Source organism: Melospiza melodia, chromosome 9 (assembly GCF_035770615.1).
Source record: "Melospiza melodia melodia isolate bMelMel2 chromosome 9, bMelMel2.pri, whole genome shotgun sequence".
In the NCBI taxonomy this organism is placed as follows: Eukaryota; Metazoa; Chordata; class Aves; order Passeriformes; family Passerellidae; genus Melospiza; species Melospiza melodia.
In genome coordinates this window covers 31,214,098-31,230,305 of record NC_086202.1, presented here as the reverse complement: position 1 = coordinate 31,230,305, position 16,208 = coordinate 31,214,098, and the positions used below count along the sequence as shown (strand labels likewise).

At 43.4% G+C, this 16,208-nt stretch overlaps 1 protein-coding gene across 3 annotated transcripts in view; it reads right to left on the bottom strand.

Annotated features, from left to right (window-relative positions):
* The window catches only part of PCDH15 (protocadherin related 15), a 642,661-nt gene that overhangs the window by 128,456 nt on the left and 497,997 nt on the right, over positions 1–16,208 (bottom strand). For all 3 annotated transcript variants that reach the window (XM_063164079.1, XM_063164078.1, XM_063164080.1), the window contains 3 exons: positions 15,821–15,955; positions 13,612–13,761; positions 4,710–4,903 (listed from right to left, as the gene is read on the bottom strand). In XM_063164079.1, coding sequence (XP_063020149.1) covers positions 4,710–4,903; positions 13,612–13,761; positions 15,821–15,955 — 479 coding nt within the window. The remainder of the gene's footprint in view (positions 1–4,709; positions 4,904–13,611; positions 13,762–15,820; positions 15,956–16,208) is intronic.

The window sequence follows — 16,208 nt, the reverse complement described above, 5'->3', positions numbered from 1 at the left end:
AGCTTCCCTTTGCTCCTCTAAAAACTTCAGGACATGTTTTTTCTTCTGGATCAAAAGGAAAGAAAGCTGCCACATTCACAGAATCACTGGATTGGGTTGGAGGAGACCTCCAAGATCATCGAGTCCAACCCAGCCCCAACACCTCAGCTAAACCCTGGCACCCAGTGCCACATCCAGTCTGGTTTTAAACACATCCAGGGATGGTGACTCCACCACCTCCCTGGGCAGAACATTCTAGTACTTTATCACCCTTGCTGTGAAAAACTTTTTCCTAATATCCAACCTATATTTCCCTAGGTGCAGCTTGAGACTGTGTCCTCTGGTTCTGGAGAAAGAGCCCAACCCCATCTGAGCACAGCCACCTTTCAGGGAGCTGTAGAGGAACTCTGAACAGGAAGAAAAGCTCAATAATTTTCCCCAAAGCAGCTCAAAGTGGTGCAATTTCAAAAACAGAGCAGTGAGATATCAGTGCACGCTCCACAAACAAACAAACAGCTCCAGATGTGCTGTGCCCTCTGTAGGAGCAGCTCAAATTCCAGGCTGGAAATTTTGCCATGCACAACAGCCACCCCTGGAGCATCCCTGCTGGCAGCCAGCTTGCTTCCTTTGCTTGGAAAAGGGAGAGCAGGAATGCTGGCAGAGAGGGAAATGCTGGGAGAAGATAAGCACACAACTCTGCTGTAATGCTGTGGGTCAGTAATCCCCATTTCAGAGCAATAAATCCCATTTCAGAGCAGTGGCAATGCAGGAGGCTGCAAACCCTTGAGCTGCACTGAATCCCTGTCCCAAACAGACTGCAAACAGCATTCCAGCTGGAATATTGAAGGTTCTTTGGGACACCGAGGACCCTGCACAGACCATCCTGTAAACCCACTTGATATCCAACAGCCTCAACTTGAGAAAGGGAGCCAGGAGTCCCCCAGGAGATGGGAGATTAAAAATCTGACTTTAAAGGATCTTTCTCTTGTCTCTCTGCTCCATTATCCCACCTGCCTCCCCTCCTGGATGTCAGCACAGCATCCCCACCCCAGAACAAACTCCTGAGAAGAGCAAGTGCTGTGCTGCAGGTGTAGCTTTTCCCCTCATAAATCCTTGGATTTATGTTGATAAATCTCAGGTTTTAGAGCCGCAGGAAAGAAAACAAAGGGATTTGTCCCAGAGAAGAAAAGAAGAAGAAAATCATGAACCTAAAGAGCTGCTTATTGCAGAGCTAGCAAACTCCAGAGCTTTTTTAGAGGGTCCTACCCAAAATTACCCAACATTTATTGTTGGGATGGATGGGATATTGGGCATTAGGAATTGTTCCCTGGCAGGGTGGGCAGGCCCTGGCACAGGGTGCCCAGAGCAGCTGTGGCTGCCCCTGGATCCCTGGCAGTGCCCAAGGCCAGGCTGGAGCAGCCTGGGACAGTGGAAGGTGTCCCTGCCCTGGGACTGGATGGGCTTTAAGGTCTCTCCCAGCCCAAACCATTCTGGAATTCTTGGAATAGTGAGCAAATTTTCTTCAAATATTTAAGGCAAAATCACAGAAGGAAAGCACTAATAGTCCACAAACTAAAAGCACTCTAATATGAAATGGCTTTTTTTGCAATTCCAATCCATTTTTTTATTAACACCTTGCATTTTCCCCCTGTGTCTTTTGTGTGGGTTATAGCCCTGTTAAGGAGCTGGCAAATTCTCCTTTGGCATGGGAAGGGGATGGAACTGAGCCAAGCACTGCAGCTGGTGTTTGCAGGTGAATACACAGAGACCAGCACAGCATTTGGGAACTGCAGAGAGCTCCCAAAATCACTCCAGCATGGAAAAACAGCTATTGTGCTCCACCAGCTGATTGAAAGTCAACTGCATCCCCATCTCTGCTTAAATCATCTCCACATGGAATCATGGAATGGTTTGGCTTGGAAAGGACCTTAAACTCATCCAGTGCCACCCCTGCCATGGCAGGGACACCTTCCACTGTCCCAGGCTGCTCCAAGCCCCATCCAGCCTGGCCTTGGGCACTGCCAGGGATCCAGGGGCAGCCACAGCTGCTGCGGGCAATTATAAAATTCAGGATGAATGGATTTCCATCCATGTGGACCAGCCTATCTTGACTTGCTCCAGCAGAACTCTGCATCACCAAGTGATAGGAATCCCACATGCAGGAATCTGAGGGATTGTGAAAAGCTTAAAGTCTGACCTGAAATTCTTTGATTTTACAAATGTTGTTATTTTTTTTCCAAAACCAGAAATTGTTGTGCTTCAATATAGAAGTGGGCTGTGCAGGGAAGGGGTGAATTCTCCAGCCCTAGAAGGTTTCAAGAAACAATTGGATGTGGCACTTGCTGTTGTTTATGTTGAACTTGGAGGTCTTTCCCACCTTAACAATTCCATGATATCTCAATAACTTACATGAATAATTATAATTAATCATACTCAAACCCCAAATCTCAGTTGGAGCACAGCCACTCACCGACACTTTAAAATGTCATTTTATGAAAAAAAAACAAAAAAAAAACCAACAAAAAAATACAAACCTACACAGAATTGCAAATTCCAATTTAAATTTGTGTTCACAAAGGCTGCAGAGCTAAAATTCCTGAGCCAGGTCAGTGGCTGGGTTTTGCTTTGTGCATAAGCAAGGGAGAAACTGAAATCCAGCCACTTTCCAGGTGACTTTGGTTATCCTGGCAAAGCTTTCCATTTCTTATTTGCCTTAAAGGCATTTTCAGAGGAGAAAGCCCAGGCTCCCAACATCCATCCTCAGAAATAAATGTGTTTAGGCAACACAAAGATTTCTCCAGCACAAAAGGAGCTGATGGCAATCAGAGCTGTAGTGTGGAGCCACACCATGGGGATCTCAGATTCTCTGAAGGGGAATTAGTGATTTTTGGCCTTCTCTCTGAAGCACTACACAAAATAAATGCATAATTGTCCTCAGTCTTCTCCTCAGCACTACCAGCAGCCTGCTACCAGCTCGAGAGGGTTTATCAAAAAAGCAAGCAGGAGGAAAAAGAGAGTGAAATTCAACCAAGGGACTGCTACCAGATGTTAATTTTATGAACAACTTAACAAGTTGAATGGACAGTAATTATAAAATATGTGCACACCAGCATGAGCTGCTTTCTTGGAGACATGACAGAAGCAGCAGGTCCTGAGGAAAATCCAATTACTGAAATCCTAGTCTTGTATTTTATTTCCTTCTTACATTTCCCATTTGAAGAAGAGGTTTTCACTTTACAGCTGTGGGAGGTTTGAATGCTGGAACCTCCTGTTCCTCCCTTCATGCTCTTTGGATAAGGAGGTTGCACATTACCAATACCAGGCTCAGAACACGAGACATTTTTTTGTTACCTCCACAACTTCATGACATGAATTTTGGCACACTTAGAACACAAATTCCACAGAAATAGGTAAGCAGGGCTTGATAGCTTTGCTGGTTTTTCAACATATAGATCATAGAATGGTTTGTGTTAAAAGGGACCTTAAAGATGATGGTGTTCCCCTCCCTGCCTAAATCCTAAATTTGCAGTCTGCTCTTTTTCAGATGGGGTACAACAGAGATAATTCTGCCCTTAGGAATTTTGGTCTTAGTAGGGACACTGCACACCCTACACCTGGAGAGGTTCTCCAGCTCAGCCACCCCATTCTCTGGGATCCTGTTTGCATTTTCTGAACAAAAAGCATCTCCCTTCTCACTTGCTTTCTTCTTCCCACCCCTTCACCTCAATGAATGAACAGACATGCACAGTGACAGCAGAACTGGGAATTTTTAAACAGCAGACCATGGCAAGCAAATAAAATCATGAAAACCCAGTGCTGTGAGGGAAACATCATTAAGGACCACAAATATCTGTGATATTTTTGCTCAACATCCAGGAGGAATGATGAGGAGGACTCCATTGATATCAGAAGGCTAATTAATTACTTTATTATACTATAATATTCTATAATATTCTATTACCTTATATCTAAGCTGAATCTGCCAGGCACTCAACTGCACCATGTCACCATGATATTTCCTGAAAAATCCCTTCACCAGGACTACTTCTCCTGGGAAGCTGAGAAGCCTCAGACAAGAATGAAAACAATAATTATGTGATTGCTTTGGAATGTGGTCTGGACACTGTTTACCAACAGGTGCATCTTTGATTGGGTCCATGCAATTTGTTTTTACTAAATGACCAATCACAGCCAGCTGTGTCAGACTCTCCGAGTCAGTCGGGGGATTTTATTATTCATTCTTGTGAAACCTTCTAATGTATCCTTTCTCTTTCTTCAGTATAGTTTTAGTTTGTTATTCATTTTTATAATATAAGTACATAAAATCAGCCCTCTGAGAACTTGGAGTCAAATTCTCATCTCTCACCTCATCCTGGGGACCTCACAACGCCACACACATCTCAAGACTGTCAGCCAACAATCCCAACACACACAGTTGGCCCTGATAGGCCAAGGAAACCAAACACCAACACTTTGGGTAAACAATCCCCATATTTGGAGACAATCTCCATTCTAATTTGGCACAAACACAGGAAATGAGACAAGGATTGTTTTGATCATTCTTTTCTCTGCTTCTCCCAGGTTCAGAGAATGTGAACCCCGCACACAAAGGGCAAGAATTCTACTGCGTGTGCCACTTTTCCAGAACAGAGGTGTGGCCTAGAGACATGGGAGTGTGGCCCAGGTGTTATGGCTGAGCTGCTGGAGTAATTAGGGGGTGCATTAATTACCTTCTCTGCGCAGGGGGGGCACAGTCAGACGCTCTGACGGTGAGGGCGTAGGTGCGCCCCACGACCAGCAGCACCCCAGGAGCGATGGTGATCAGGCCCGTGTGCTTGTTGATGATGAAGTCCCCCTGAGCCCCAGCCAGGATTTCGTACACTATCTGCCCATTGGCTCCCTCATCTGCATCCACGGCCGTCAGCTGCAAGGCAAAACCACAGCGTCAGCAGGGGAACACCTCCGGAGGCTCTGGGAAGGCGATTCCGGAGGAGGAGAGGAGAGCTCGGACATCTGGGATGCACACAGGAATTTCTAACAAAGATACAGCTGAAATGTACAGTAATAAGTCTTTCTAACAAAGATACAACAAATATTTCTAATTTCTAACAATTCTAATTTTTAACAGAGACAGCTAATAAGTCCACAGGTTCTCGGAAGGTGATTCTGGAGGAGGAGAGGAGAGCTCGGACATCTGGGATGCACACAGGAATTTCTAACAAACATACAGCTGAAATGTACACTAATAAGTATTTCTAACAAAGATACAACAAACAATTCTAATTTCTAACAATTCTAATTTCTAACAGAGACAGCTAATAAGTCCACAGGTTCTCGGAAGGTGATTCTGGAGGAGGAGAGGGGAGCTCGGACATCTGGGATGCGCACAGGAATTTCTAACAAAGATACAGTGAAATGAACAGTAATAGGTGTAAAAACATTATGAAGCAGAGAAAAACTGCTTGCTGAAGACTGCAAATCAATTATTTTAGGGTACAAATTAAGAAACTTGTTTAGACTGAGCTTATTCCCTGTGGGTTGGAATATATAAGACTTTCTCATGTGAGAAGATGACTTTTTGGTCTTCTTTGACAACTTTTGTCATTCAATAGTAATGAGAAGTTTGTATTTATTTTTTTCCCACCTTTCTGTCCACTTTTCCAGGTGACAGCCCTGGTAGTGCCAGCAAGTCCCACCTCCAGGCCTGGCATTCCAAGTCCTCCTTATGCAGAGCTGGAGAGCAATGTTTGTATTCATATGCGCCTACTGCTGTGGAAGCCAAGGGAAGGGAAATGGTAGATGCTCCCATATAGATACACACCTGGAATCCTGGAATCAGGTGGGAAAAGCCCTCTAAGATGGACAAGTCCAACTGTTAATCCAGCCCTGCCAATGCCACCATGTTCCCAAGTGCCACGTTGTCTTTAAATCCCTTGAGAAAAATCTAAATCCTGGCATTAAATCCAAATTTCAGTGGTGAGCATAATGAAATGAGGGGGTTCTTCTCTTCGCCAAGGAAAGGCAGTGGGTTTATCCCTTTTCTGTAGTGAGCCACACTAAACAAAGACACTCATAGACAGGAATTAGAGCCCAGGGAATATATTTGCTTTTAGTGAATAATGGAAGAAAATCCCAGAGTGGTTTTGATTGGGAGGGACCTTAGAGCTCATCCCATTCCTCTCCTTGCCATGGGCGGGGGACACCTTTCACTATCCCAGGTTGTTCCAAGCCCTGTCCAACCTGGCCTTGTTGTCTCTTCCTCCTTTAGGAGTTGTTTTGCTGATACACAGGTTCCTCACCTGCCTTTTCATTCTGTAGGAAAACATTCCCTCAAACAGCACGAGGAATGACAAAGTGACCAGAGCAGCACTGGAACATCCAGGAGGCACAGGATCCAGCTGTGCATCCAGCTGGCAGTGGAACTTACAGGGAATGATGGCACCATGGGGTCCTCTGCTGCTCCCAGCTCCAGGCGAGCCGTGGGAGGTGGGGAATGGGAAAGGGCACCAGCAGGGGTGACAGCAGAGCTGTGCTGGGATGTCCAAAATAATCCCAGCCTCAGGAAGGATCCCTGCAGGGATCTCAGTGCGAGGATAAAAATTCAAAGGTCTGTGCCCTGGCTTTCCTGACACAAACACTCCTGCCCTGGGGCAGCAGGGATGGAGGAGAGGAATGCTGGATGTCAACAGCAAGGGAAAAACCTCAGCATCAACTGCAAGGCCAAGGACGGGATCAAAACCCACTCCCTGAGGCAAGGCCAGCCAAACAGCAGCCTCAGTTTCTGCCTCTGGGCCCTTGTCACTTGTCACCTTGCTCTTGTCACCTTGTGACACCTGGAGTCAGGGACAGGAACTCCCTGGCAGTCCTGCCATGCTATGATAGAAAATCATCCACTGAACAGTGCAGCATCACACCAACTTCAGCAGCTCACAGCCTCCCACAGCACCACCCAAGGCTGCCAAACCAGCACCCAAAACTGCCAAATCACCACCCACAACTGCCAAACCAGCACCCCAATCTACCAAGTCACCACCTAAAGCTGCCAACCACCTCCCAGAACTGCCAAAGAACATCTAAAGCTGCAAACCACCGCCCAAAACTGCCAAACCACCGCCCAAAACTGCCAAACCACTGCCCAAAACTGCCAAACCACTGCCCAAAACTGCCAAAACTCCTTTGCCCAAGGACAGCTGAAGATTCAGAGTAGCAGAAACCAAACCTTGCCAGTAAAACAAGAATAAACCCCAAAGCTGCAATATCTGAGTAAATCCCATGCGCACACGACATTGGGCACCAAGGGGAGGATGTGAATTCATGGAATGGTTTGGGATGGAAGGGACCTTAAAGCTCATCCAGTTCCATGGGCAGGGACACTGTCCACTAGACCAGGCTGCTCAGAGACCCATCCAGCCTAACCCTGGACACTTCCAGGGAAAAACTCGGGTTTTCTACTGGTTTCTAAGATAATCTTGAACCCTCATGCACAACAGCTCAATCAAATAAAAAATTTCATTTAGAAAGTCATAAATATTCTGCAAACCAAGAACTAAGCCCACAATAGCTTTAAAAACAAATCTTAATTCACCTTCTACAGCATTTTAGGACACATTGTATAGTGAACATAGGAGAAATGCTTGAAATACTCCAAAAATCATGGAACAGAGGCCATCTCCTCTTAAAAATTCAAAAAGCAAATTAATATTTGTGGGTTTTTTTTTTTTAATCTATCTCATTCTCTTATTTCTTTAGGAATTCTGAAGGAGCCATGCTATGAAAACTGCAATTTAATCACTACTTCTATAGCTTCTATACATACCTGGGTGTGTTAATTAACCTTACAGAGAATAATTAGCTACCCAACTGACAGAGCTGTAAAAACCTTGTCTGCTGAACTTCAAAAGTAACACATTGTCACCAAAAAAAAAAAAAAAAAAAAAAAGACAAATAAAGCCTTTATGCAAAATACAGGGTCCTGAGGATTTAATGGCAGGATTTGGAACCTGGCCAGTTTTTCCTGGGACGACATGAAAAAAGAAAATTAATTGACCACACAAGCACAGAGATTTAGGAGGTTAATTAAACCTACAAATGCTTGGAAAGATAAGTAATTTGAAAAACATTTTGGGGGCAAAACCAAGAATCAAACCTGGGATTAAACTGAATTAAGGTTTAGCTGCTGCCATAATATATGATTCCAGAAATCCCATCTCCAGCTGTCCCAGCCCGATAGAGCTCCATAGTTAACAAGATTTAAGAAAAAGGGGCTAAAATGTAAAGGGAGATGAGCAAAACAACGTTTCATTTACTCTGCTAAGAAATGTTCATCCAGCAGGATCAGCTCCATTGCATCAACATTTAATGTACTAAAAGTTTGGCAAAATAGGTGTGGATTCTGCTGCAGTAAGAAGTGGGTTTTTTGGGAGGAAAATGAGATTTAGGAGTGGCTTTTTTGGGATGAAAAGGAGATTTAGGAGTGGTTATCTAAGAAGGAAAAGGAGGTTTGGGAATAGTTTTCTTGTGGGAAAAAAGGAGATTTAGAAGTGGTTTTCTTGGGAGGAAAAGGAGATCTAGGAGTGGTTTTCTTGGGAGCAAAAGGAGGTTTGGGAATGGTTTTCTTGGGAGGAAAAGGAGATTTATAAGGGTAGCCTTAAGCTCACAAAGATATATTGGTCATGATATAAAACCTGCTCAGACTCAGTTCATTACTGGAGGAAACTGGGCTTCAGTGTTTGACTTTGAACCTTCTCAGAGCAACATTTGGGGTCACCTGGTCCTGGACAGATAAAATCATGACCAACATTCCCTGCAGCTTTCACCAGATTCAGTATGATGGAAAAAAATCCAGGATTGTTATGGAGATATTCCTGAGCTTGATTCACCCCCACATAATGATCTCTGAGTAGGTTAAAATACTTTTTCATTATCTCCTCCAGGCATTCCATCAAGCCTCAATCCATTATTTTTTCCTTGACTCTGCAGGGATGTTGGCTGAGCAATGCAAACAAAGCCCAGTTTTGTTTTCTCTCTCTGCTAATCAGGTTTGCTTTGGAGATGGGAATTAATTACCTGATGGGCAGAAGGCAAAAGGTTGCAAATAAACACATAAATAAAAGATGAGGTGAGGTTTGGAGAGGACTTCTGTGAGGATTGTTTTAGGGAAACGTTCAGGAGTGGTCAGGCATGGAACAGGTCACAGCCCCAAGGATGCTCAAGGAGTTTGGACAACATTCCCAGGGGTGCACAGGGTGGGATTGTTGGGGTGCCTGGGCAGGGCCAGGGCTTGGATCCCCTGCAATGCAAATGTAATTCCATTAATTACATTTATGGCCAGTTCAAGTTTTCCTGTAAAGACCAAACACAAAAAATCTCCTCATGGACCAAGATGGATCCATAACCCCTGTGGGTGTCTTCCAGCTGAGGATATTCCATGATCTTAAGATTGGGAATATCTTTGGAATATCTATAACTAAACTTTTCCACTCTTTTATGGCACAATGCACATTTAAGAGCTGTAAATCAAGAATTTAGGCTAAGCTGAACCTTAAAAATTAGTTTGTACTAGTGCTATCAGACAAAATTGTTTCAGTGGGGAACAGGGCACTGATCCCCTGCATATTTTATTCTCCATTTTCCATCAGGGAATAATTTAATTGTTCTTGGAAGAGAGCCCTTGAACCTGAGTCATGCCACTGCACTAGGAAATGAGGCAGAAATTAAGATATGTAGATAATTTGAGGTAGGATCTAAGAAGAGCAAAACTGAGATTGTTCAGCCTGGGGAAGAGAAGCTTTGGGGTGACCAAATTGTAGCCTTGCAGGGCCTGAAGGAGCTACAGGAAACATGGAGAGAGACGTGGGACAAGGGATGGAGGGACAGGACACAGGGAATGGGTTCCCAGTGCCAGAGGGCAGGGCTGGATGGGATATTGGGAATTGGGAATTGTTCCCTGGCAGGGTGGGCAGGCCCTGGCACAGGGTGCCCACAGCAGCTGTGGCTGCCCCTGGATCCCTGGCAGTGCCCAAGGCCAGGCTGGACAGGGCTGGGATGCTGGAAGCTGTCCCTGCCTGGCAGGGGTGGCACTGGATAGGATTTAAGGTCCCTTCCCACCCAAACCATTCCATGAATTACATTTATGGCCAGTCCACAAGTTTTCCTGTAAAGACAAAATACAAAAAAATCTCCTCATGGGCCAAGATTTAGGTGAATAATACTTTTTGCCACCCTCTGTCCCTTCCCAGCTCTCTCATTTTCCTGCTCAATACTCCCTATTCCCTGCATCCTGAATACAAAAATGAGAGATGGCTAAAGAAAAACAGTGGATTTAAATTATTGAGATGAAATTTTGTTGCACCGCTGCTGCAAACTCCACCCATCAATGTGCAACTCATTTCAATATCTGAGTCACAGCAGAGAAAAAATGGGGAACTGGGCAGAAAAAATATAATAACATAAAAAAGATGGAATTAAGTACTTTACTAGGCTTACTGTTAACAATCTTTCTACTGACAGTTATAATTTACCACATTTAACTGTTTTAAAGTACAGATTTCTCAATTGAGAAACTCTCAGGGAGCACAATAAAATACCTATGAAAGGAGAAGGAAAAATGAGAAAATTTCAGGTTGAAAGGAGCAAAACACATAGATTTAAACTTAACTCTTCTCAACCAAGGCCTGAAACAATTTCACAAGTACTGAGAGGAGACAACTGAAATAAAAATAAAACCTGTTTTTGTCACTTCTCTGAAAGGGAAAGAAGGAAAAGTCCTTTGTCTAACCACCCAGGCAAAAAGAAAATAAAAATGGGGGAAAATAGAATTCTGCTTGTAATTTATATATTTGTCTGCTATTTGTGGTTATTTTCAAGCAGAACGTAAGAATTTTTAAATTTCCTTTATTTTTTAAGAGTGTACCAGACAGCAAACATAAGTAACATAAAAGCTTTTATGTTTTGGGGCTATTTTCAAGAATAAAATCAAAACAACGTCCCACAAAATGAGGCAGCAAGAAAGCACAAACTGGGGTTATTTGTCCATTTTATTTGTACATTGTCCTGCAACTGACTCGGGGAAAAAATATAAGAGATGTAAGAATATTACCTTAAGGATAATAAAACCAAGTGGCTGAAAATCATTCTGATTATTACAGATGGTTATGAGACTGTCCAGACACTCTGAGGTCAGTGTTCTTTTTCTAACCTGCTTTTCTCTGATCAGACAAAGTGGTTTTATGAACTCATTTTCCCCTGGGAGCTGTCAGAGATGAGAATCCTCTCCCAGCAGAGGATCCTGACCCCAGGAGGGAGGGTGGGGTAAAAGGTGACTTTGCTCCTTGTGGAAACAATAAGATGAGCACCTCTCAAAATCGTTGTGTCAGGGTTCAAAAATAGGAAAGAAAAGTCAGTCTGGCCTTTGAGAAAGTCTCTATAGAGTCTTTAAATATATGAAGTGTGTATATATATATTTGTAGGTGTTTTATACCTAAAGATTGAGCAACCTACCAAAGAGTGCAGCTGCTCAAAATCCTCATCAGGGAGTCATGGAACGGTTTGAGTTGGAAAGGACCTTAAAGCCCATCCATGACATGTCAGGGACACCTTCCACTGTCCCAGGCTGCTCCAGCCTGGCCTTGGGCACTGCCAAGGATCCAGGGGCAGCCACAGCTGCTCTGGGAATTCCATCCCAGGCCCTCCTAACCCTGCCAGGGAACAATTCCTTGCCAATATCCCATCCAGCCCTCTGGCAGTGGAAGCCATTCCCTGTGTCCTGTCCCTCCATCCCTTGTCCCGAGTCCCTCTCCAGCTCTCCTGGAGCTCCTCCAGGCCCTGCAAGGCCACAGTTTGGTCACCCCAGAGCTTCTCCTGTCCAGGTGAGCCCCCCCAGCTGTGCCAGCCTTTCCTCCCAGCAGAGCTGCTCCATCCCTCTGCCCATGCTGGTGCCTGCCCTGGGCTCTCTGCAGCAGCTCCAGGTCCCTCCTGTGCTGGGCCCTCTTTATTTCTGCCATCATCACCAGTCCTCTGAAATCCTAAGACCTGACCCTCCAGTTTTTGGGGTTTTTTTTGGTTTTTTTGTTGTTTTTTTTTTTTTTTTTTTTAAGCTGAGTAATTGAGAAACTCAGATCATCTGGCAATGTGGGATGAATTGAAAAACAAATCCTCTCCCAAACCAGCTGGAATTTTCTACCTTTCCTGTCTGATCAGATTATAAACTCACAAAATCTGCAAGTAGTCATGTGCTGACTCTGCAGACAGAAGCATGGATTTGGGAAAACTTCACCCTTGGAATTTAAATTTTTAGCAGAGGCGAGCTAAAGGCCCTAACTTCCCTATTATTCCTTTCCCAAATAACCTGTTCTTGCTCAATTTTCCTAAGAAATGTGTCCTCTTGCTCTTTGAAAGCCTCCAGGCTTGGAATATGTTTGCGGCTGCAAGGCCAGGGTGTGTGTGAGGATCTGGAGAGCAGCACCTTCCCTCTGAGCACAGAAACACTTCAAACAACCCCAGGAGCTGCTCTGCTTCATCTCAGGTACCATTAACACACCTCAGGCCAATCAGAGCATCCTCAAGGCCAATTTTCAGTAGAAAACATTTTTTTTCCCCAGCAAAAATCTCATTTAGCAACAATTTCTGTCTCATGCTCCCTGGCTCCTTCATGACAACAGTATTTGCTGTTGTGTTCCCACCCAGACTTGTGCAGCATTTTAACAATTTAACTATGCTTCAAACTTTTCTCTTTCTCTCAAATTTTGCTGGAAATGCCCCTGTGGCTGTTCCTGATGGTTTTTAAGCACTCATGGCCAAATTGATGAGGGGACAAAACACCACAAAAAAAAGAGTTGAAGATGCAAAGGCACAAGTATATCTCAATTTTCATTTCAGAAAATGCCACTTTCTGAACCATCTCCTCATCACTACTACACTCAAATTAATTCCTGATTACTGTTCATAAAATGGCATTTTATACTTAAGTCAGCTGATTAATTTTATTTTCCCAGTATTGCCACTGCCTTCAACCACTCTGGAAAGCTACCAATGGCATCTTGTCTACTCATCCATCTGGACTGGCAGCACTCAGAGCAGGGCTGAGATCTTAGAAGAATTACACAAAAAGAGCCTTTTTTGCCTTTAATTTCAGTGGCACCAGGATTCACCTCCAGTTGCGGTCTAAAACAAATCAGTGCTGGCAAAATTTAATTGAAACTGCTGCTCTCTGGGCCCTTGTTCAAGCCATTTTTCATTGCTCATTTGCTCTACAAACAAAGCTGCAAAAACCAGCAGGTTTTCTGGCATGGAAAAACATTCCTGGTTATGTCCTACTCCACTGCTTACCTTTTCTCCCAAAATGTTTTATCTCAATGCCCTGCCAATAAAGGAGGATTTTCTTTTTGGGATTTTTCAGCTGAAAATTTTTTTGTGGAACCTCAGAGGAAGCTGCTGAGCTGCAGCTCTACAGGTAGAACAGGCCTGACATTTAGTATTAGCAATTTTGAATAGATATTTAATTACTGAAGTGGATGCAGACGCCCAAACTTCATTCCAACCTTGTTTCAGTGCATTTCCGATTGAGATGAACAAGGCCATGTACTCACCTAACAAAAAGTGAGTTAACAAAGGTAATAAAAGCCCTGAAATTACCTTAATAACACCTTCCCCAGGCTGCATATCCGTATAGATCTTGACACTGTAGGAAATGTTGGAGAAGGTTGGGGTATTATCATTTGCATCGATCACCACGATGTTGACAGTCACTGGGACACTCTCCTGGACTCCATCAGAAGCTGCCATCTTGAAAGGGACAAAAAAAGCAGGACAGGAAGGTATTTTAATGGTGTATTCTCAATACAATTCCAAGAGCAATCCAATCCCAACAGGAGAAACTACAGCCTGACAACCCAAAATCAGCATTTGGTTTCTCTCTGCATTTACAGTTACACGAGGATTCAGCATGTGCAAGACTCAGGGCAAATGCAAAGCAAACACATCCAAACCTTTCCAGTACAGAAGTGAGAGGGAATAACTTGGAATTTCCCAGGGATGAGGCTGGGATTGGAGCTGTTGAGTTCATGGGGTTTCACCTGGGTATTACCACACCTAGGAGCTCTGTTAAACATGATGCCTCAGGTTTCAGCTTTTATATTTTTCAGATTCTGTGCTGCTCTAGTGTGTGGGTCTGAGCTTCACACTAAGGGATGGTGAGCTCTGGGCACAGAGCAGGGAGACAAAACAATTCCTGCTCCAGCTGGGGACCAAGGACAAATGATCCAAATTTCAGACCCAAGAGCACAAACAACGTGGGCTGAAGAGAGAAAAACAAGCAGGATGGGACTGCATGGGCTAAAGCTGGAATTAACTCCAATATGCAAATGGAGCAGAAATTATAAAAGTGAGACACACCATGACCAGGTGTCCATTTTGTGCCCATTTTGGTTCACCTTGGGTGCAGCCCTGGCTGGGCTCTTGTGCTGCCCAAGGTGGATGCATGGAGGAGATCCTTTTAATAAATCCCCGCTTTATTCTTTAACTCTGTTCTAGGGCAGCCTTCTCAAGGCATCAGACCTCCCAACAACATTTTGAGGTGGGAATTACTCTTTTATTCCACTGAGGAATCTGAGCTCTGCTTTCCAATGACAATGGACAGAAAATAGGGAGGCACAGACTGGAAACCCCTGCAGAAGAACTGGGTTTACCCACCGCCCATTTCCAAATAACTGTGGAGCTGTTAAGGGGTTCACCCACAACCTGAGGTAATACTAAATCCATTTAAGCTTTTTCTCCTCCTCATATATTTTTTTAATACTACTGGCTGTGCTTTCTGTTCATCTATTTTTTTTTTAATTTGGGCCAAAAATAAAGAAAAAAGCCCAAGACAAAGCTCATGTTTCTGGCTCCAGGGATTTGGGGAAAAAGGCAATGAGAAAAACAAGGCTGGGAATAAAAAAGAGGGTTTAGATCCTGCTGTGGGATGAGGAGCAGGTGCCAATCCTGGGGCCACGGAGAAGGTGCTGGCAGGGGAATCTAAAATGCTGCACTCAACAAACTCATCCTTCACTGCTCTCCCTTTTCTGGGTGATAAGCACTGTGCTGATTGGATAAGAAAGATTAGGCAAAAATCACATTTTTGTGTGGCCAAAATCCCGGACAACATCCTTAAGGCATGGTAGTATTTTGTTAACAAAGCAAAAGTGATTTTATTTACTTGTAGCTCTATGGATGCAGAGTTTGTTTTGTATCAAACTATATTTTAATATAATATTGCAATATCTAGATTATAATATTAATAATAGCAATTAATAATAAATTACTTAATAATTAATGAGAATTAATTATAATTATTATTACTATAATTAATGGTTAATTAATGATAATTAATTATATTATATATCATACAGCTATTGCAATATATTATAATGTTTTGCGGAAGTTATACTGTAAAGAAGAGGCTTGAGTTGATCAGCAGAGAATCATAAATTCCTTTAGGTTGGGGAAGATCTCCAAGTTTGAGTCCAACCCCTTCTGTTAATACATTTTTCCTAATATCCAACATAAACCTCTGGATACCAGTCAGAGGGACAGAAATCATGCCTTGTTTTCTTGTATTTTCCTTCCATTTTGTGTTTCTATTAATCTCTGACCTTGTTGCTTTATGTCTGAGCAAGATTTTTGTGTCACATCATTTTTCCATTTGCAAAAATATAAAAGATACGGCGCTGATGTCTGATGGAAATTTTTTTTACACCCCACAGATAACAATTGCCACTATAATGAGCAGACCTTTAAATTTTGCTCTGAAACTTGGAGATAAATAGCTTTTGGATGCGAGAGGGTTGTATTTTTTTGAACTTACAGAGAAGGTGTAGAGCTGCTGGACCTCCCTGTCCACGGGCTGCAGCAGGGTGAGGTAGCGGGTGATGCCACTCGGGGTCACAGTGAAAAACGTGGTGTAGTCGTTCAGGAAGAGATGGAGCTGCGGATCCTTGGTCTTTCAACAACATCAAGGGGGAAAAAAAGAGCATTTTGTCATTAATTCAGAGGGAGACTAAATCTCTAATTAAGTCTCCAACTTGCTGCAAGCGCTTGTTTTAGTTGAAACCTAAATAAGCACAAATGATGTGATTAAAAATCTAAGAAACTGTAAAATAAAAAAAAAAAAGTTAAAAAACCTCGCTTCTGGCCCATAAATCTAATCTTCGTGATGAAAAATGTATTAAAAAACCACTAGAGTAAGAAAATCC